General features: G+C 58.1%; 1 protein-coding gene across 13 annotated transcripts in view; it reads left to right on the forward strand.

Annotated features, from left to right (window-relative positions):
- Positions 1-19,497, forward strand: part of IGSF9B (immunoglobulin superfamily member 9B) — a 50,621-nt gene that overhangs the window by 21,218 nt on the left and 9,906 nt on the right. For 8 of the 13 annotated variants that reach the window (XR_003924612.1, XR_003924613.1, XM_030022535.1 and 5 more), the window contains 9 exons: positions 58-181; positions 3,078-3,253; positions 3,900-4,126; positions 4,288-4,372; positions 5,752-5,913; positions 6,683-6,728; positions 8,105-9,733; positions 18,414-18,535; positions 18,947-19,190. Coding sequence is in view for 10 of the 13 variants with exons in the window: in XM_030022535.1 (XP_029878395.1) it covers positions 58-181; positions 3,078-3,253; positions 3,900-4,126; positions 4,288-4,372; positions 5,752-5,913; positions 6,683-6,728; positions 8,105-9,733; positions 18,414-18,535; positions 18,947-19,170 (2,795 nt within the window). In the remaining 3 variants the exon portion in view is untranslated. Of the gene's footprint in view, positions 1-57; positions 182-3,077; positions 3,254-3,899; positions 4,127-4,287; positions 4,373-5,751; positions 5,914-6,682; positions 6,729-8,104; positions 9,734-10,161; positions 10,488-11,338; positions 11,385-18,413; positions 18,536-18,946; positions 19,191-19,497 lie in introns of those variants that run through there. The other 5 variants (XM_030022538.1, XM_030022532.2, XR_003924614.1 and 2 more) reach the window with 4 other exon arrangements.

The following is a 19,497-nucleotide window of genomic DNA, read 5'->3' on the forward strand; positions in this document are numbered from 1 at the left end:
CTTTGCTGGCTAGTGCGTGGTCTTGCTCCCCTTTAACCCATCCCTCTCTCTCCGCAGGCACAAGCCCTCACGCCCCGACCGGCGTGCACGTTGTGGTCGCTATGACCTCTGCCAATGTCTCCTGGGAGCCCGGCTACGACGGTGGATACGAGCAGACTTTCTCAGTTTGGTACGGCCCTCTGTGAGTCATCCCGGCATGCTTTGCTCTCTGCTTCTTTTCTTTCCTAGCCGACCCGAGCTTCGAGCAGCCGGCGGGGAGGAGGGTGGTGAGGGTGGCGTGCCCAGCTCTGTGCCTGCGGGTATTAAAGGGCTGAGCTCCCGTTTGGTGCCTCGGAGAGATGGGTGGTGGTGGGATCGTGTAGTTCCTGTATTTCCTCTCCCTTCTGTGCTAGCCAGTACCTCCGTCTGCCCCAGCAGGTTTTATTCTGCTTGTGGTACAAGGGAGACGCTTAGCATTCATGTAACTTTGCCTCTGGCATCTAATTTCAAGATAAACTGTTTATGAAGCTTAACAGCCAGGGAGAGGATGGAAAACGCAACCTTTATAGAGTGCGTCCTGGAAGAGCTGTGACTAAGCAGAAATGATCTCTCCTTGCTCTGCGGCTCCCTGGAGGTGGTTAAATCCCAGCTGAGTTCACAACCAGCCACTGTGAGATGCTGGCCGGGTCTGAGCCTTGTAGGGCTTCGCTCCCATCGCTCCTGTGCCAGCCTGCGCTACCCGGTACCCAAAGCCAGTGGGTGCCTCCTGCCTTCCCGCAACGGGGCTGGGCTCGTCCCTGCAGGCTTTCCCCCAGGGCACCCTTTCACCCCAGGGGAGGGTGAAATTTAGCTGCAGTGAGGTTGGGGTTTTCTTTGGGCTCTGCACTTGCTCTTGTCCTCGTCCTCTTCCTCTTCTGAAGAGCTGTCCTTGCAAACGTGGAGGGGATGACGCCTTCCCTTCCCAGTCCTGGGCTGGCATTCTTCAGCCTTTGTTCTTGCTCTCTCTTTCCTTCCTTGCCTTAATTTGCCCCGATGGAGACTGCTGATAGGGTGGACGCTGCCTGTAACGATTTCTGCTGTGCTCCAGCCCGAGGCTGGACACTTGCGGGGTGGGGCTGGACAGTCTGTCGGGAGATGGAAAGAAGAAGGAATGGAGCGAGCAGAGGGGAAAAATGAGGGAGCGAGCAGAGCGGTGCAGACCTTGCTCTGATCAAAACGTCTTTGGGAAGGAGTGGTTAAACCTCTCTGCTCTGGAGACATGGCTCACCTTGGAGGGAGGTGGCAGCTGCTGCTGCTCTTGCTCTGCAGCCTGCTGCTGGGTTCCTGCCTCCTCAAGGCTCTTCCAGACCCCACACCGGGGAGAGCAGCCAGTGGCAGGGAAGGATCTTTGCTCTAAGCTTGCCTTAGGTAATTTACAGGGTGCTGTGGGGACCTGGGGTAGGGAGGCAGAGACCTGTTCTTGCCCTGACTGTACGATGTGAGCCCTGGAGGCTGTGGGACCAGGGATGCTAGCCATCCATGTGTTTTCCTCCCTGCTGTGGCTATGGGATGCTCAAGCAAAACACGGCTTCGCCTCCTGTGGAGTTCATGCTCTCCTCCCGCTTCTGCCGTTGTTGATGCTGGAAATGCAAACCCTGCTCCCCAGGGATGGCCAGGGCCACCGCAGCATCCCACCTGCGTACACGCTGTCCCTCGGCAAGGGTGGTCTCCCATCCCCGCGCTGCATTTACCCTCCGTTCTCCCCACCCTCAGCCCCTCGCCATTGCGTGCCTGCCCGCAGCAGCGCTGGGGAGAAGGGATGCGAATGTGGTGGGGTTAAATGCTGCAGGGAAAACCTGCTCTGGGTGACGGGCTGCTCCGCTGCCCTCCATGCCTCCACTGTGGCGGCGAGGGATCCTGGCAGCTGTAGTCCCAGCCAGAGCCGCGGTGATACAGAGGCTTTCCTGCCCGCAGCCGCTCGGTTTGGTGGAGGCACGCTGCACGTGCATGGCTCTCTGCCGACTTGCTTGCTTCCATAGCTTGCTGCTGCTTTTCCCGCCTCACCTTTTGCTCCCTTTACAGCGGCGTTATTTGTCTTTGCTCCATCTTTTACTTTCTACGCGATGGATTTACCTGGCTGTATGCCAGTGGCTACAGATATGCCCACTTACCTATGCAGAAGAGACTGTCTGCAGTAATCCTTCCCAAATCCTCTGCGGACACCACCGAAACCTGCAGCCAAGGGCTGGGACTTCCTAGAGCATCTCTCTAACGTGGGCACCGATACTTGCAATATCGTTGCAGCGCAGTGACGCTGCTTCGGGACATGGGGCTCTTTGACTGTGCTGATTCCCGGCGGGGTTACGGCTTGTGAGGGTGGCTGCACGCTCGTGTGTGCTGGGGTCGCACTGGGGCGGCTCTGGGAGCTTTTTTTTTGCCCTGGGTTTGAGGGTTATAGACCCCTGCAGAAAGGCTGTGTCCTGTGCTCCCCGCAAGAGCCTCTGCTGCACTGCCAAACCCCAAGTTATGCCCTGGGCTGTGCTGGCAGCCCCCGACTTGTGCAACTATGGCAAAAATGGTGATTTAGTTAAATGTTTCTTGGGAGATTGCATGTACGGGGCTACAGCTGAGGGAAAACTTGGCTCTGGCTTGGGAGCTGTCAAGGTATAAATGGGAACAGGGCCCCTCTCCTGCTCCAGCCGTCCCCTTTGCAGCACTCACCGGAGTAAAAATGCGGCAGCTTCCACTTTTGCCCGTGGGAATCTGATGGAGATAACCTCAGAGTGGGGCTGTTGGCATCGCCTTTGTCCCTGATCCTGCTCAGAGGGTGCGGGTGGTGCACGGCAGAGGGGAGGGCTGGTGACAGTGTCCACGTGAGTCGGGAGATGCTGGTGTGGCACAACGGGATGGTGCCCCGTGCCTGGCAGTCCTCGTGTGCGCTGTCCCCAAGCCAGCTCTTGGCTGGCAAGCGGCTGCCCCACGTCCATACACATTGCTGCTGTCAAACCAAATCATTGCTCGGGAAAGCTCCATTTTCGCCTGAGAAGTTAATGCTGCCTCTTTGTCCTCCCTGTCAAAGGCACCTTCCCTGAGGAGGATCCTCCCTTTTCTCTCCGCAGGATGAAGAGAGCCCAGTTTGGCCCCCACGACTGGCTGTCTCTCCCTGTGCCAGCTGGTTCCAGTTGGCTACTGGTGGATACCTTGGAACCCGAGACCGCGTACCAGTTCAGCGTCTTGGCTCAAAACAAGCTGGGCACCAGCTCCTTCAGTGAGGTGGTCACTGTGAACACTCTAGGTAGGTCCTCTGTGGACACAAGGGGAGGAGGGAGAAGGGATTCAGGGGGTCCATGGGGAGAAGTGGCCTTTTCCCTTGGTCCGTGTGTCCTATCTGCTGGGGACAGAGATGGTGATCAGCAGCAGTAGTTTCCAGCTGCGTAGAAGATAGTTCGTGGAGGGTCCTCGTTGAAGCTTGTAGACTTTGCTGGATGCATGAGGCTCCTGAAAGCTTGTCCTAAGAGATGGCGTAGGAGAACTGTGCTGTACCAGTCACCTTTCAGATCTTCCTTAAGTTCAGCTGGGGTCAGGAGGTATTATTAGAGCACAAAATCACTTGCGTGCAGCTCAGAGCGGGAGCTAACACAAAGGGCCTTGCACTAGTACCTGCCTTGGGGCTGTTTCGGGCGGAGGCGGGAGGAAGCAGGAGGTTTTCTAACGCTGTGCCCCTTTTTCTTGGAGTCACTGCATCGTTAGTCCCCTGCTTTTTGGAAAGCCACTTTCGTATCTCTGAGATAAGAGCACACGTCTGAGATGTGCCCTAAACTCCTGAAAGGTGGGACCTGCCGCTGCTGCGGTGGTCCGTCTGCCGCTGATGGGGCACACGTAGGAGAGCGTCTCTTGCGCCATCTCAAAGGTGTCCCCTGTCCCATCTGCTCTGTCTGCAGCATTCCCTGTAACAACTCCAGAGCCTCTGGTGTTGGTTACCCCACCGAGGTGCCTAACAGCCAACCGGACACAGCAAGGCGTCCTCTTGTCGTGGCTTCCTCCCGCTAACCACAGCTTCCCCATTGACCGCTACATCATGGAGTTCCGCGTCGCGGAGAGGTGGGAGATCTTGGATGATGGTATCCCGGGGACCGAGAACGAGTTTTTTGCCAAGGACTTGTCCCAGGTAAGCAGGGGCTGCCCACACCATACCTCTGGTGTTGCACCATCTGCTGCAGCTCTGGGGAAGCTTTTGGGGTGGCTCAGTCCCCGTGCCGGGATCTTCAAGGAGCTGGGTAAGGTTGGAGGCTGTGGCGGGGGACCTGACGGATGTGCTTGGCGTTTCAGGACACCTGGTACGAGTTCCGCGTCCTGGCGGTCATGCAGGATCTCATCAGCGAACCCAGCAACGTTGCTGGCGTGTCCAGTACAGGTAAGGGATGGCTCCTTCTTCTCCCCCCAGCTGTGGGAGCTTCTCTGCTTCTGCAGGTACCTAAGCTAGCGCTCAGGTCACGCATCAGTACTTGCTTACGCCAGCGATGGCTGGTTTTGTGCTTTTGCCTGAGACGCTGGGGCTGTGAGCTGGGCCGATGGGCGTACGGTTAGGATTGGTGTCCTGGACACGCTGCTGGCCCCGTGCCGCCTCCTGATGCAAACGGACCAGCAGCACTCGGAGCGGGCGAGGACAAACCGCCCCATTTAGTCCTTCCCGCGGAGCGCAGCGTTGTCGGGCATCCGCTGCTGCAGAGTGGCAGCACATTTCAGCTCTGCGGGGTGCCCAGAGAACAAAGCTCTGACCGGGCACTGCGCAGCCTGGAAATGGGAATGAAAGGTGCAGAGAGGGAAACGTAGCGCTGCAGTGCAGAGTCCAAAGGGGAAAAAAAGCTTTGCAACAGGAGACTGCAACACGCTGCAGCTCGTGCATGTACCCTGCACCCCGGTCCAGTCTGGAGGATGCTTCTCGAGCAGGGGACAGGCGAGGGTACGTGATTGCGATGGAGAAGGCGAGGGCAGCAGGGAGGAGATGGGGATGCGGCGGGTGAACCCTGCTTTTGTGGCTCTCTGGAAAAGCTGAGGAGCCACCCAGCTCTGCTGCACGCAGGAATGCAGCAGTCTCTCTCTGCCCCCAAGTGGTGCTGGCACGGTGCAGAGAGCCTGCCTGCTGCAGACTGCCTGCTTGCTTGCCCTTGCTCCTCTCGCACAATTTTTCTGATGGGGTTTGGCAGTGCCCGCGGGGCGTGCGTGCACCCCGGCCCCAGGCAGCTGCCCTCCCAGGCTGGCGAAAGCGTGCTGAGCCTGCGTGCGAGTGCACGGCAGGAACGCTGGTGTGTGCTGGGCTTGCATCCGCAAAGGGCCGCAGCTGAGGTCTGCTGGTGGTTCGGATGCGCTGGTGGTCAGCGAAGGGCCGTCATGAGGGTTCGGAGCCCAGGGTTCGTTGAAAAGCTGAAATGAAGCACTGACAAACAGGGTAAAATACCTTGTGCTGCTGCAGCGGGTTATTCAGCCAGGAGATAACCACAGGTTTGGTGCAGTTGTGTGTGCTTGCACATAAGCGCGTGTTTGTGTGGCGTGGAGGCTTCTTCCCTGGGGGTCTATCAGCTAAGACAAAAAGGTTTACCTGGTGCAAGGTTGCTAAATCCCTTGGCAGTGGTCTGCAGCAACGCTGACCGCTCTCCCCAGGTTGGAAGCAGGGTCTTTACTTAGAGGTTATCATTCCTGGTACGAGTTGCCTTCACTGCTGTGGTAGGTCCCTGGGGAAGGCAGCAGGCAGGGGTGTGTGCGTAACACCTAATTGTCGTGGTTTTCCCCCAGACGTATTCCCTCAGCCTGACCTGACAGACGAGGGTCTAGCCCGCCCGGTGCTGGCTGGTATCGTTGCCACCATCTGCTTTCTGGCTGCTGCCATCCTCTTCAGCACACTCGCCGCCTGCTTCGTCAACAAGCAACGCAAACGCAAGCTCAAGCGCAAGAAAGGTGAGCCGGTCCCCGGTGTGCTTGCTTCCTCCCTCCCGCCTCCTCCTCGTTTCTCCTCCCTGGTTGTGTTGTGGTGGTAACCTTCTTCCCTGTCTGTCTCTTCTTCCGTCCATGCGCGTCCTCAGGTGAAGCCCTGACTTCATCCCTCGGCTGTGCCTGAAAGCGCCCGTGGTCGGGAGCGGGAGAGGCAGGGTGGGTGAAGAGGCGACAGAGAAACTAGCCTGGGATTTCCGAGGGAGCGCTCTCGCGTGGTGATAACTCCTAGAGCCGGGGGTTTAGGGCCGGGGTGTCCTCTGGGCCAGAGATGGAGGGGGGACCGCTCAACTCCTCGAGGTCCCCCCAGAGCTGGGCTCTCCAGCTGCTTCCCTGCCCAGCTCTGCCCAACCCGGAGCGGGCAGTGCCCGATGGGCCGCGCTAGGCTAGAGAAGACCCCCCCCGCAAAGGAGAGAGACCCTGCCGCTCTGCTTCCCGAAAGCTGGGACTGCAGCCGCCGTGCAGGAGCGGCCGTTAGGGAAAAGGGCGGCTGGGGAGCCGGAGAGGGCAGGGGAATTGGCTCCTTCTCCTCTAGCCTGCGAGACTGCGGCAGTAGGACGGGCAGGACCCTGTGACGGGAGCTGTTTGTTGTCAGCAACCATTAAAGCGCTGGAGCAATGAAACCTTGGCCTCTTGTTGAGTGTCTTTTGTTGTCTTGATGTTGAGTTTGTCTTGTCTCTGTCGTGTTGCGCCTCCTTAGTGTTCTCTCTTCTTTCCCCTTTTTATTCTCTTCCAGACCCTCCTCTCTCGATAACCCACTGCAGGAAGAGTTTGGAGTCTCCGTAAGTATCTGTCTTAGCTGCAGCACCAGGCTGTGGGTCTTCAAGGTGCCTCCTTCCTACAGTTGTCGCAAGGCTCAAATGGAAATGTCTGACCTTGTTTGGTTGCTTCTGACGAGTTGTTTTGGGTTTTCCCTGAACTTGTGGGAACACAACGGTTCACAGGAGACAAACGGGCTTTGGAGCAGAAAGCAGCAGGGACAAATGCAGCAAACTTTAAGCTAAGAGATGACCCCGTTGGATCTTTGAGCATTGACCAAAGGTGGAGCTGACCGCTGGAACTCAATTACACGCCCAGCTTGAAGGGGCTCCTTAGGAGAAGGGCTGGCCTGCTGCATACAGAGTCCTTCGTACAAGCTCAGTGTAGTTTTTTGGGTCGTTCTCTGTTGGCTCTGTTTTTTTCTTGGGAAATTCAGAGAATCTTACATCGGTATCTTTTCTTTTCCCATGAAGCGTGCCCTGCTGAAGCCTCTTTCCACACGTGCCCAAAGGTGGTGGTTCATGCTGCTGCAGTAGCCATAGCTCCTTGCAGAGCCCATCAAAAGCATGTATAGCTGCTAATGAATGGGAGCATCTTCCCGATGTGAGCGCGAGAGTTTGAGATGTGGACGCCTGATGCTTTGGCTCCTGGACCGTTGCAAAATCTCCTTCTGCTGGTGGATCTTAATCTTGCTTTTTTTCAGTTTATCCACTGCACTGAAATAACCATGCCTGCACTGTCTGTGTTGGATCTGCTACCTTTTGCCTTTCAATCCTGTTTGTCCGAGGCTTTTGGATAGGGATGAGTGATGCTTTCTGCCTTTTGAGGCTCTCAGCCTTAAGTTTGACTGTTGAGAACAGGAGAAAAAGTTGGTCTGAAATGATCCATCAGCATCTCCAAGTGAGATGCTGAGTTCTGCGGGAGGGGACGTTTGCCTGATGTCCCTCCTCTCGGGGGCTTTCCTGGGCATGGATAGCTCAGGTGAACATAGGAGACCTTTGAAGGAGTTGGAAGTGGGCTCTGGATCTGTCTTTTGTCCTGCTGGGGCTGCGGAGCTTGTCGCAAGGCGTTGGTGGAGCTTGTCGCAAGGCATTGGTGGAGCTTGTCGCAAGGCGTTGGTGTGAGCTGCCTGCCCTGGGGGGGGATGCCGAGCGTGCTGAGCTCCGCTCCTGAGGAGCGGGGATGATGTGTGCTGCTGCTGGTCCTCTGGCCTGTGCCGCGGCCGGGCAAGACTCTGCCGTCCCGGCTAGCCCCCGCAAATCTCTCCCAGCAGTTCCTCTTTTGAGAGCCGGTAGCACTTTGTTTTCTGGATCTGACCGGCGGCTCTTCTGGGTGAGGAGACCTCCTTTCCCCTCCGGGTGACCGTCCCCTCTCTCGGTTTTTCTCCCCTGTGGTCCAGGTTGTCTTCCGGCAAGGTGAGTCCCGAGAGCATCCGCACCCTCCGTCCCCCCTCGGAGTCCTCTGACGACCAGGGCCCGCAGGCCAAGCGGATGCTGAGCCCCACCAAGGAGAAGGAGCTCTCCCTTTACAAGAAGACCAAGCGAGCCATCAGCAGCAAGAAGTACAGCGTCTCCAAGGCGGAGGCCGAAGCCGAGGCCACCACTCCCATCGAGCTCATCAGCCGCGGGCCGGACGGCCGCTTCGTCATGGACCCGGCGGAGATGGAGCCATCCCTGAAGACGCGGCGGATCGAGGGCTTCCCCTTCGTGGAGGAGACGGACATGTACCCCGAGTTCAGGCAGTCGGACGAGGAGAACGACGACCCCGTCGTCCCGGCCTCGGTCACCGCCCTGAAAGCTCAGCTCACCCCTCTCTCCTCCAGCCAGGAGTCCTACCTTCAGCCACCAGCATACAGCCCCCGGTTCCACCGGGCGCTGGAGGGTCCCGGCGCCCTGCAGGCCACCGGCCAGGCCCGCCCGCCGGCCCCCCGGGCTTTCCACCACCAGTTTTACGGTTACCTCAGCAGCAGCAGCCCCGGGGAGGTGGACCCGCCGCCCTTCTACATGCCAGAAGTCAGCCCGCTGAGCTCGGTCATGTCCTCCCCGCCGCTGCCCCCCGAGGGGCCCTTCGGACACCCCACCATCCCCGAGGAGAACGGGGAGAACGCCTCCAACAGCACGCTGCCCCTGGCCCAGACCCCCACGGGGGGCCGGTCCCCCGAGCCCTGGGGCAGGGCCGAGTTCCCCTTCGGCGGCCTGGAGCCGGCCCCCGCGCCGTTCCCCCACCAGCTCCAGCCCTGCGAGGCGGCCGAGGGCGCCCAGCCCACCGGCTGCCTTCCTCGGGGGCCGCCCCCCTCCTCCCTCCAGGTGGTCCCCGCGTCCTACCCGGGCATCCTGCCCCTGGAGGCACCAAAGAGCTGGACCGGCAAGTCGCCCGGCAGGGGCCAACCCTCCGTGCCCACCACCACCAAGTGGCAGGACAAACCTATGCAACCCATGGGATGTCAAGGGCAGCTAAGACATACCAGCCAAGGTATGGGCATACCCGTGTTGCCTTACCACGAACCGTCCGAGCCCGTCGGCCCCAGCGGCACAAGCACATTCGGCCTGGACACCAGGTGGTACGAGCCCCAACCCCGACCTCGGCCCAGCCCTCGGCAGGTCAGGAGGGCCGAGCCCAGTTTACATCAGGTGGTGCTACAACCTTCGAGGCTTTCTCCTCTGACCCAAAGCCCCCTCAGCTCCCGCAACAGCTCCCCGGAGCTGACCGCCCGCGCCCGGCCCCGGCCGGGCCTCATCCAGCAGCAGGCGGAGGTGTCGGAGATCACCCTGCAGCCCCCGGCGGCCGTCAGCTTCTCCCGCAAGTCCACGCCGTCGACGGGATCCCCAGCGCCGAGCAGCCGGGGAGGCAGCCCCAGCTACCGACCTACCGCCGCCTTCGCCTCCCTGGCCACCGGCTACTCCGGCTCCCAGGGCTCCTCCCTGCCCGTGGACACCATGGACGTGTTCGGAGACATCCCCTCTCCGAGGAGGGCCGGCGAGGAGATTCTGCAGCCGGAGCCGACATCCACCACGGTAGCCGCCACGGGGTAAGTGCGTGAGCCCCTGTGGTACCCCCCCCGCCCCGTTCCCCGCCCCGGCCCCCTCCCGGCTTTTCCCCCACCCTGCCTCACCCGCTCCCTCTGACTCCCTCCCCGCCATCGCCATCCCAACTCGTAGGGTCTCTCTGGGCGCGCTGCAGCATCCCTTTTGGAGACGGCGTCCCGCGGGCTTTGCTAGGAAGAGGCTGGCGCCGCGGGCGCGGGTTGCATGGCCGCTGCCCCGGAGAGCTGGGTTTTAGGCAGGCGACCTTCCCGGCGCCGGCGGCGCACGCTTGCCTCCTCCCCGGCGGCTCCTTTGGGGAACCCGGGAGTGCCGTGACTCGGGCTACGGGCCGTCTACCAGGCGTGCAAAGACCTGGCTCCTGGCTCGCGTAGGTAAGTGTCCTGGTGTCACTGGCGGTTGTTTCCTCTTCTAGCTGCTGGCTCTTGGCTTTCTTCGAACGTTAGGGCCGCCGCCGCCGCGCCTCTGTCTTCCTCCTCTTCCTTCCCGCGGAGTCTAGAGAGCTTTAATGCATGACAGAAACAGCTATCACGGTCACCGCCCCACCTGCAAAAGGGATGCTGCAGCCCCAGGACGCGGGCAGGGAGAGATCAAGGACTTAGCCACACCAGCAACATGTCAGGAGAGGAGGAAAAATAAAAATAAACTAACCCCAGCGGAGATCGGGAGGCTGCCGGCACGCTCAGATCCTGCCCTAAAGAGGGATGTGGCTGCACTAGAGAGTAGCGGCTGGTTTTCCAGGTACCAGGGTTGCTCCAGGCAAAAAGCGTCTCTTTCTCTCTTTCTCTCTTTCTCTCTCTCTCCCTCTCTCTCCCTCTCTCTCTCTTTCTCCTCTTTCCCTCTGTCTTTCACAGCACCTTAGACCCCGTAGCCGTGCTTTCGTCCCATCCTTTCGTCTCGCTTCATTTCGGCTTGTTGTCTGGCGGGGTTGAAACACCGCCCGCCCCACTCCGGCTTGCAGCGGAGAGGAGTCGGGGGGCCGGGGCACCCGGCCCCGCGGAGCCGGCGCGGTCGGAGGCGTACGGAGAAGTGTGTTTCGGGGAGGGGGGAGGCAGCGTTTCACCCCGCAGTGCCCTCCGCATTTCACTCCCGCCCTCTGGTACCTGGAAGCGTTATGGCCTTAGAAAACCCCTCCGGCACGGCACGCCTGGGGGTGCGCAGGGGGGAAAGGAAGAGGAGGGCTCAGGGGAGAGGTTGGGGAGGGAGAGGAGCTGAACGAGCCTGAAACGACTTCTGTGTGCCTCTGGAAAACACAGCTACGGAGCGATGCAATTAAGTATGTAGACGTATGTCCACGTCTCCTAACCAGGGCACCCCAAGGAGACCCAGCTCCAGGACAGATCCGTGTTAGAGCAGCACTGTTGTCCGTGCTTTTATGCAGTGTATCCATTCGCTTTGTTGATTATTGTTTTCGTTTCTTCTTTTCCTTTCTCTTCTGTTTCTTTCCCCCTTTCTTCTCCAGCCTCGTTTCGTTTGTGTTTCGGTTTGGTTTCTTTCCCTCCTTTTCCTTTGGAGTTGTTGACGTGCTGATGTGTTGCGGAGCTCGGCTCCTTGCGGGTGTTGATAACTGCTTTGTTTTTGATTAATCTCAGCTATCTGGGCAGTGTTGTCGAGACAAGCTTCTCCTCAGCTCAATAGGTAAGGGTGATCCATGTCCGAAAGGATGGTGTGGGCGCTGTGGAGGGTGGCCGGGAGCGGGGCATGAGAGGGGACACGGAAGGGGCTTTTCCAATACCATCTCTTCCTTTAAAGGGGAATAAGGAATCTGAAAACACTAGGAAACACCTCTGGACGCACAGTCTCTGTGGCTTTTGGGTTTCCCCTCCCAGCGGCACGCCGCTGCTCCCCTGCCTTTGGGGTGGCAGCGGGGCTGGAGAGCCCAGTGCTGGCAGCCGTGTCTTCGTGTTGAGGTTTGGGATGAGCCGAGCTGCTGTCTCCCCGTGGCCGTCCTTCCTTTCTCGGAGGATGGCGACACGTGGCACCCCTCAGCCCTGGCAGGGCTTGCGTGGCGCGAGGGTTGTGCGGTGTTAGGGAGGTGCGTGTTGAGGTGGGGTTGTCCCGGATGATCCAAACCAGGAGGAGCTCGCGGCTACCCCCTGGAGCCAGGTAAAACAGCCACGTCTGGAGCAACCGGCCGCAGACAGTGCTTTCAGAGTGGGGCTCCGAAAATCAGTCTCCAGCTGCAGTCCAGGACATGGAGAATTTTGTTCCCAGCAGTACCTGGATCTGTATTCTTTTTCCCAAGTCTCCTCAATCATGGGAAATGGGAGAAGTCTTTCTTTCAAGATGGACTGCGTGGTTGGCAGCAGCATAACTACAGTTTCAGACTGCCGGTGAGGTGTTTTATCATTCCCGTCACAAGTGTAGTCATAGTAAAAGCCCTCCCTCTCTGAAATACTCCTCGGAGAAATCTTTAAGGCTTCTTCTGACCCAGCTGTAATTAAACAGCCCTAAGCAGATCTTGAAAGACTCTCCCAAGAAAATACCTCTAGGGCTGCCTTCATGGAACCAGTTTCCTGGATGGCCATGGGCATCCGTGGTACTGGGATGGAGTAATTGGGAGATGGTTTTCAGACCTTAGAAGCAGAAAATATCACTAAAACCGCTAAAGCCAGATGGGATAATAGTCACTCCTGACCCCAAGGATTTGGAATGCTGACCCGTTTGGCTGTCAGCCAGGCTGGTTATGGAAGGAGAGGTGGGATTGGAGATGGGACCGTTTCTAGGGCCTGGCCATGCCCAAGCTTCCTTAGGACAGGTCTTAACAAAAACTTAAGCTTTGCTGCCTTGGATGGGAAGAGTCAAGGTCCTGGCCGATGCTCTCTTAACAGCCTGAGGAGCCTTGTTGGCGTGGAGAAGAGCCTCATAAGAGAGAGAGAGATGAGATGCCTAGAGAAGTCAGGTGGATGTTTCCAGGAGAGTGGAATTCCTTCAGCTGATGCGTAGGGTTGTCCTGGGGTGGGGAGAGCAGGAGAGGTGAGGAAGGAGTGTCGGGTCACGGCTGATGAGAGCAGGTACAGGATGTGTGCTCTGTGGAAGAGCCATCCTCTTGGTATGGCAAAACTCCTCCAGTTCGAGCCTTGCAGCCTTCCAAAGCTCTTGAGCACTTGACCACCTTCTTCTGTTTTCCTCTTCCGATCCCAGAGAAGGGTGTCCCATGAGGAGCAGAGCTAGAACCAAGCCTTGGTGAGATCTGGGCTGTGCCAGACTTCTCGAGAAATGGGGAAGCCCTCGCTGAGGACGTTAACTGTTTTCTCTATTCTTTTTCTGTGGTGCTTCCCTGCTTCAGGAGCATTAGGGACACGAGTGAACGTGGCTTTAGCACAGCAGATGTGAGTCCAGGCTCAGGTCCGAGTTTGGCGTGGCTGTTGCACAGATCCTGGCTGGCTCCTGTCTCCCGTGCTGGGTGCTGCGGGCTGATGGGGTTTCAGGAGCGGGGTCGTATTGCCCAGCAGGATGCTTGCGGAGGAGCAGCCGTGTGTCTTACTCGGAGATGCTGCCAGGGGTTGGAGTCGCAGGAGTGACTCCAGATTCATTATCCCCAAAAAGGGGAAGCCAGAAGAATAAATCTCACTTTAATAAGCGAGGAATCCTGTAAAGAGCCCAGCCAAGTAATTTCTTGATGATTTGGGGTCATAAAATTGTCAGTGCATGCGGAGCATGGGGATTTTATACCAGACCAGCCAGATTTCTGTACTGCAGTAATAAAAGTTGAGAGGAGGAGAGGGAGGTGCAGTTTGCGGGCCCGGTGGCGGCTGCAGCACGTTGGCTTTCGGTGAATGAAGGTCAGGAAGTTTTTACCGATGGGCAGGGATCAAAAAAATGCCGTTACTGAGTCGGCACGAGCAGTTTTCCCCATCTTCTTCTCTTTGGATGCAGCACGCAGTGGTGCATTTCCTAACGGGGAAGAGGGCGCTGTCTTCTCCCTGCAGAGGGAAACCCAAAAACCACAGACAAGGCACCGAGCACCCATGCCCCTCGGCACTGCAGCCTGCCCTGGGCGGCCACCCCGGCCTCCCCCTTGCTGGGCCAGCGCTGCCGGCGCCGGGAGTTCGGGGGCTTGGCCGTGGCGTAGCGTTGAGTGATGAAGGGACGTCGGCGCCTGGTGTGCGGGAGGAGGAGCATCCCTCGCTCCCCGCTTGAAAGAAAACAGGTTCCCCTTTAAAGACTGTCCATGTGCTGATCCTCTGCATGTGTTTCATGCCGCCTCCTGCTTGGAGAAGTTGTGAGTCCGCTTGTCTGAGTGCGTTTTCCTTTTCTTTCTTTCTTCTTATTATTTTTTTCTTTTCAGTCTCTTTAATTTACTTATATATTTTCTCACTCCTGTTTTTCATTTATCTTCCTCTCTCCCCCCCTTCCCCATGACTGTATCCCCCTCTTCCTCTCCAGTCCGGCCCCTTTTCCCTCGCCCTCTCTCCTCCCCGCTCCTCTCCCGTCAGCATGGTGAAGTCCGTTGTGTAGATGAGTCGTGGTGTCTGCAGACCTGTAGAAGGGACCCCCTTCTCCGGTGTGCTCCCTGCTGTGACCAGCCCCTTCCTCCGTCATTGCGGTGCCTTGGCAGCAGCAGCTCTGGGGCAAGGGGCTGTCACCGCTGTGTTTCTCTAGCACCTCTCGCTCTGAAGGATCTCAAGCGATGCGCGATGGCATGCCGGGATGGAGGCAGCAGCCGGCGCTGCCTCAGAGCAGAGGGCGAATTCCGACTTGCAGGACATCTCATGGGATCGCGCAGGACTTGAGCTTGAGGCGGAGCCTCACGTAGGTGAATTGAGCTCTTCGTCCGAGGAGGATGAAGGGTTGGTTGAAGGACACGGTGGCTGAGACGCGGTGGACTCTGGCCCAAGTGGAGGCTCTAACATGTCCATACTATTCCTGGATGTCAATGTCTTGACTCAAGGAGAGGAGGAGGCAGGGAATGTGTGTTGAGACCTCCACGAGGTGAAATACATGTATTGTGCCCTTGAATCTCCTGGACCCTTCGTTCATATAGGTTCCCCCTTTTGGGTGGGAAGAGGTTAATGATGCTTTCATGGGCCTTCTGCCTTGCATCTTTGCTTTGTACGTAGAAAGATGTTTGAAGAAGAGCAGCCGAGATGTGTGTTTGGGTTGGATAGTTCTTCTCCCCTAGCTACCTCCTCCTGTCCTGGGGCTCTTTGAGGTCTCTCCGTACCTTTGCGGCCTCTCCAGTACCTCTCTGTCCATGCAGTTCAGACCCTTGCTCGTTCAGAAGGGTCGTCCTTTGAAGACTTGAGGAAAATGGCTGCTCCGGGTGTTTGTCGCACCTCTGGAAGGCTTGCGTCAGGAATTCACGTGTGCTTCTTGAAGCTCCTTTGCTTGGCTCTGCACTGCAGGCTCTAGAAGAAGTTCGCCCACCTCTCTGAACCTCTCATCTGTTGGTGCTCAAGATATCTCTCGTGCACGGGCAGCTGCCCAAAATGCTAACTCTGGGGGCAGGAAGAGGCTTTTGGCTGAGCTTTAAATGCAAATTAATTTGAAAGAATTGGAGTCCTTTGAAGAAATAAAGGGTGGGTAGAGCAGATAAAATTTGGCTGATGAGTAACATCGTTTCGTCCTCTGTATCTCTTCCTTGCCAGAGGTCAGACAGTATTTATAGTGACACATGGGTTCAGTGCGCTCGCTGTTTATATTTGTGTGTATAAATACAAGTCCAATTATGGAGAACTAGTGGAAACGAGCTTCAGGCAATTTCCTCATAATCCCTTGCGTAAATCTGTCTAATTTTGTCAACATGCCACAGTAGCATCTTCTTAGAAGGAAAAAAGAATGGAAAGAGCAAGAGCCTTTTACAAGTTGAGCTTTAATAATATTGGCAAAGTTGTCTGGGTGGTAGGAGCAGGCGGTAGAAGACAGATGCCGATGGGCAGGACAGCGGCAGGATCGCCGAGCTCGCCGGCATCCAGGGCTTGGCACACGTGAGCTCCACGGGAGATGGACCGAGGCTGGAGCAGTTGAGGTCACCGTTAGCCGAGTACCTGCCTGAATGTAACTGTTGTGCAAATGACGGAATCGTAGGATGGCGGATATAAATGGGAAAAGCCTGCTATCGACCATTCAAGCTGAAGCTGCTGCAGGGAAGTCCCGTGCTCTTGGCCCTTTGGGTCACTGTGGTCTTGCTCTGAGCCAGCGTGTGTACGGGGTGCAGTCCGTCAGCTGTCAGCGTTGGTGCGTGCAGCTCAGTGGGTAGTGCCCCAACGGAGCTTGGAGCCGCTGCTCGCAGCATCCCTCACGAGAGGCTGGTCGCACTTGGGAAGAAGGCATTTAAGCACTGCGACTCAACGGGCTTGTAAACGTCGTCTTTCCTCCGAGGGAAAGCTCTCGCTTGGATCCAGCCAGCAGGACTACCAGCTTGTCTAATGAGTTGCTTCATCTTTGGCTGATGTGCTGCTCTGCTGGCAGCTGGAACAGAGAGGCTCTCCAGGAGCATCCACATCTTGATGTCTCTTGCGATGGGAAATGTGGGGCTTTTCTATACCCCAGTCTTTGGGTTTCTGTTGCATCTGCTGCGTCCCAGCTGCTTTATCAGCTTATGCTGCACTTTTCTTGGTGCTCTCCAATGCTGACGGCAGAACTGAGAAGCTTTGCGATCACACGCATCTTCAAAAACAACCCCGTCTGCTCCCCGCGGGGAGAAAAATCCTTCGGGAGCTCTTCGCCTGTGCCGCTCCAGCTGAAGTATCGCCGCTCCAGCAGCCGCTCGGGATCTCAGACGTAAAGCGTTGCTATCACGCCGTGCTCTCCGCAGTGGTGGCATGAGTAGGGACTCGCAGAGGCGAAAGCCTGCGGGGTGTTTTCAATGCCTGAGAGGCTCCGCCTGAAACCCAAGGGAGGTGAGAAGCTCCAAAGCCACCGCAGGTGGACGTGCTCTTCTACCACAGACCCGGCGCGCTGGGGCTCCGCGCTTGAGCCCGTGTGCTTGCCTGTTCCCTGCCGCTTCCACCGGCAGCGTTTTTGCAACGCCGGATGGGTCGCACCTTACTGACGGATCGGGAGCGAGGCGGATGAGTTCGGCCACGGCTTTTTGGTGACAAAGCAGGAGTCTGAATGCACTGATCCTGCCTCCTTGCAGTCAGTCGAGGTGACTCTTCTACCTGCCCATCCTGCTGCCTTGTGAAGAGCCTGTGGCTTGCAGGGTTTCCTGATCCCTACCCCGGTCACAGAGGCCTGAAGATGCAGGAGTTGCTATCAGCGCTGTCCTCTTGCATGGCTGTTTTGAAAAGGTTTGGTCGCTGACCTCCGGTGACCAACTTGTGAGAGCAGAAGAGTGTCATCTCCTCTTGAAGGGTAGGACAGGCTTGTTAGAGGCACGCTGGTTTAAATCTCCAGGCGTTTCTCTCCGGAGCCTGGCTTCAAGCATTGGCTTTATTGCAATGAAGGGCGCTTTGTGTGGATGCTTCCCGTCAACTCTGGGCACCTCGTGTGCGGGTTGCTCTGCGGTGACTCGGGTTGATGCCAGGTCGTTACCTGTGGCCTCTGCTGCCTTGACTCAGATTTCTCCTTTCGTGGCATTAGGTGTTGGTGCAATTTGGAAGGACGTGAAAGCAAAATAGAGAGGGGGAGAAAATGGGAAAGCAGCGAGAGGGGGGGATGCTGTGCTGTGTTATAGATAATAAGAGCTGGACCAACTGCTCTCCTAAGGAGGTGGTTTTCCTCTACTGCCCTGCTCTCCACAGCAGTCATACTGTCCGATCCATGGATGGGAAAAACAGGTACAGTGAAGAAAGTAGAGCAAAAAAACCCTTTGCAAAGGGGAGACCACTTAACCTCGAGCTGGCTCCTGTAGAAGAGTTACTCAGGGGCTAAGGCTGGAAAACTACCACGTAAAACTGCTGGCTCTCCTGCAGGAAACATCCCTTTGCAAATCCCCTCCTTGTCTCTCGCAATAAAACCTTGTCAGTGTTTTCATTTCAATGTCCTGTCTCCCAGGGCAAGAAAACCCAGCTCCCAAGCCTCTTGGTGTTAAGGAATAGACACCCCCGTGCTGTTGCGTTTCTGTTGTCACTTATAGCAGGGACCTGGGAATGAGGTACCGCTCCTGGCTCTGTCGGCGTGTGCCCTTCGTGTCCCTGTCTGTCGTGTGGCCCCTGGTTTTTTTGGCTGTGGGAGCAGGGCTGGGCAGGATCCTGCCTCTCTGCTGTTTGTGGCACCGGTGTTGTCCGCCCTGGGTGGCTCGTGGTGCCCGTCTCGATGCTGCCGTGCCGCTTCTGCCTGTCTCTTCCTCTCTCTCCATCCCAAGGGGTTTCCCACCGCTTCCCAGAAATGCCTTATCGGACATAGGATCTGCCCCGTCCTTTTTTGTTTAGTGGTGCTGGCATGGCAGGCAGGTGAGCTGGGGTGCCGGCGGCTCTCTCGCGGGGCCGGCGTCGGACGTCGCCGGTGGGACCGGCCGGGCTCGCGGTGCCGCTCGGCAAGGCGGAGGAGACGTAGGGGGACGGCGGGGACCCCGCGGAGCGGCACGCACGGGCGCCTCGCTTCCTCCCGCCCCGCGCTCCGGCACGCCTGGCTGGCCCCGCTTCCTCGGCCCCGGGTTTCTCACCTTTTCCTTTTCCACGGCAGAGCTGGCTGGGGTCGACCAATCCCCCACCGGGGACGTCCAGAGGCCCGAGCGTGGCTGAGAGCCGCTGACGGTGCCTGTCTGCTTTTCCTTCCTAGAAAATGTCCATCTCCGTCCGGGGACGCTGCTGCACCTGAGAGGCTCGAAGCTCTGAAATACCAGCGGATAAAGAAGCCCAAAAAGTCATCCAAGGGCTCCTCGAAATCCAGAAAACAATCCAGTGAGTGCGAGGACCCTGCGGCTCCCAACAGCATCCCCTCTGTCTCCCCGTGGGCAGAGCTCGGGCAGGTCCCTGCTGGCTCCAGTGCCGGGGACGGGTCTCCAAGCCCATGCCTGGATGCTGCCCTCACCCCTTGCCCCCGGGAATGGATGGCTGCCCGGGCTGCTCACCCGCAGGCTGTCCCTCCCCTGCCTCCAAACCGAGTTGCCCTTCCATGCATCTCCCATCTCTAGTGATTTGGTTTGCATTTTATTTTTGAGTGTTCACTTAGTTTTCCCTTCTCGCCGAGCGGCCGGTTTGGGGCCGGACTTGCCGTAACCTCCCTTTCACGGCACGCAAAGTGCTCTGCCTGCTGCCGGTGCTGCCGACGGCTGCCGGCTCTGGTCCCATCTCTTTTCTCTCCCCCTCCAGACGGCTCTGCCTCCCAGGTTCAGCACCTTCCCAGCTCTCAGGTACTGTGGCCTGACGAAGCTGTCTGCCTCCGCAAGAAGAAGAGACATCCTCGTCAGGACCCCTTCGCCCGCCTCTCGGCGCTGAAGGACGACCTCTGCCACCGGCAGCTCCCCGAAGACCAGACAGCCATTCTCAACAGCGTGGACCACGACGACACCGGCGGGCACGCCACGTTGCTTTAGCCTAGCGCCGGCCCGAGAAGGTTAAACAGGAGGGGGGTGGAGGGAGCCGACATCGCGCCGCCGGAGGACGGAGGCGAGGGGAGAAGGGAGGGGACACCCCTACGCTGCCGCCTCTGCCGGGGGGGGGGGGGGTTCGGTGGCTCGTGGTGGGGACGAGCTGGGGGGGGGCCTTGGGGCAGGTTGGGGGGACGGGGAAGGATGCCTGGGGCTGGGCGCTCCTCGGATCCGCTTCTCCCCCCACCCCGGATGGCTCCGGTGGGGTGGGAAGGGGGGGGGGGGGGTGTTGCACCTCGGTTTCGGAAAAGATCTCTAGGCTTAAAAGGCATA

This window comes from Aquila chrysaetos, chromosome 8, assembly GCF_900496995.4.
Source record: "Aquila chrysaetos chrysaetos chromosome 8, bAquChr1.4, whole genome shotgun sequence".
Classification (NCBI taxonomy): Eukaryota; Metazoa; Chordata; class Aves; order Accipitriformes; family Accipitridae; genus Aquila; species Aquila chrysaetos.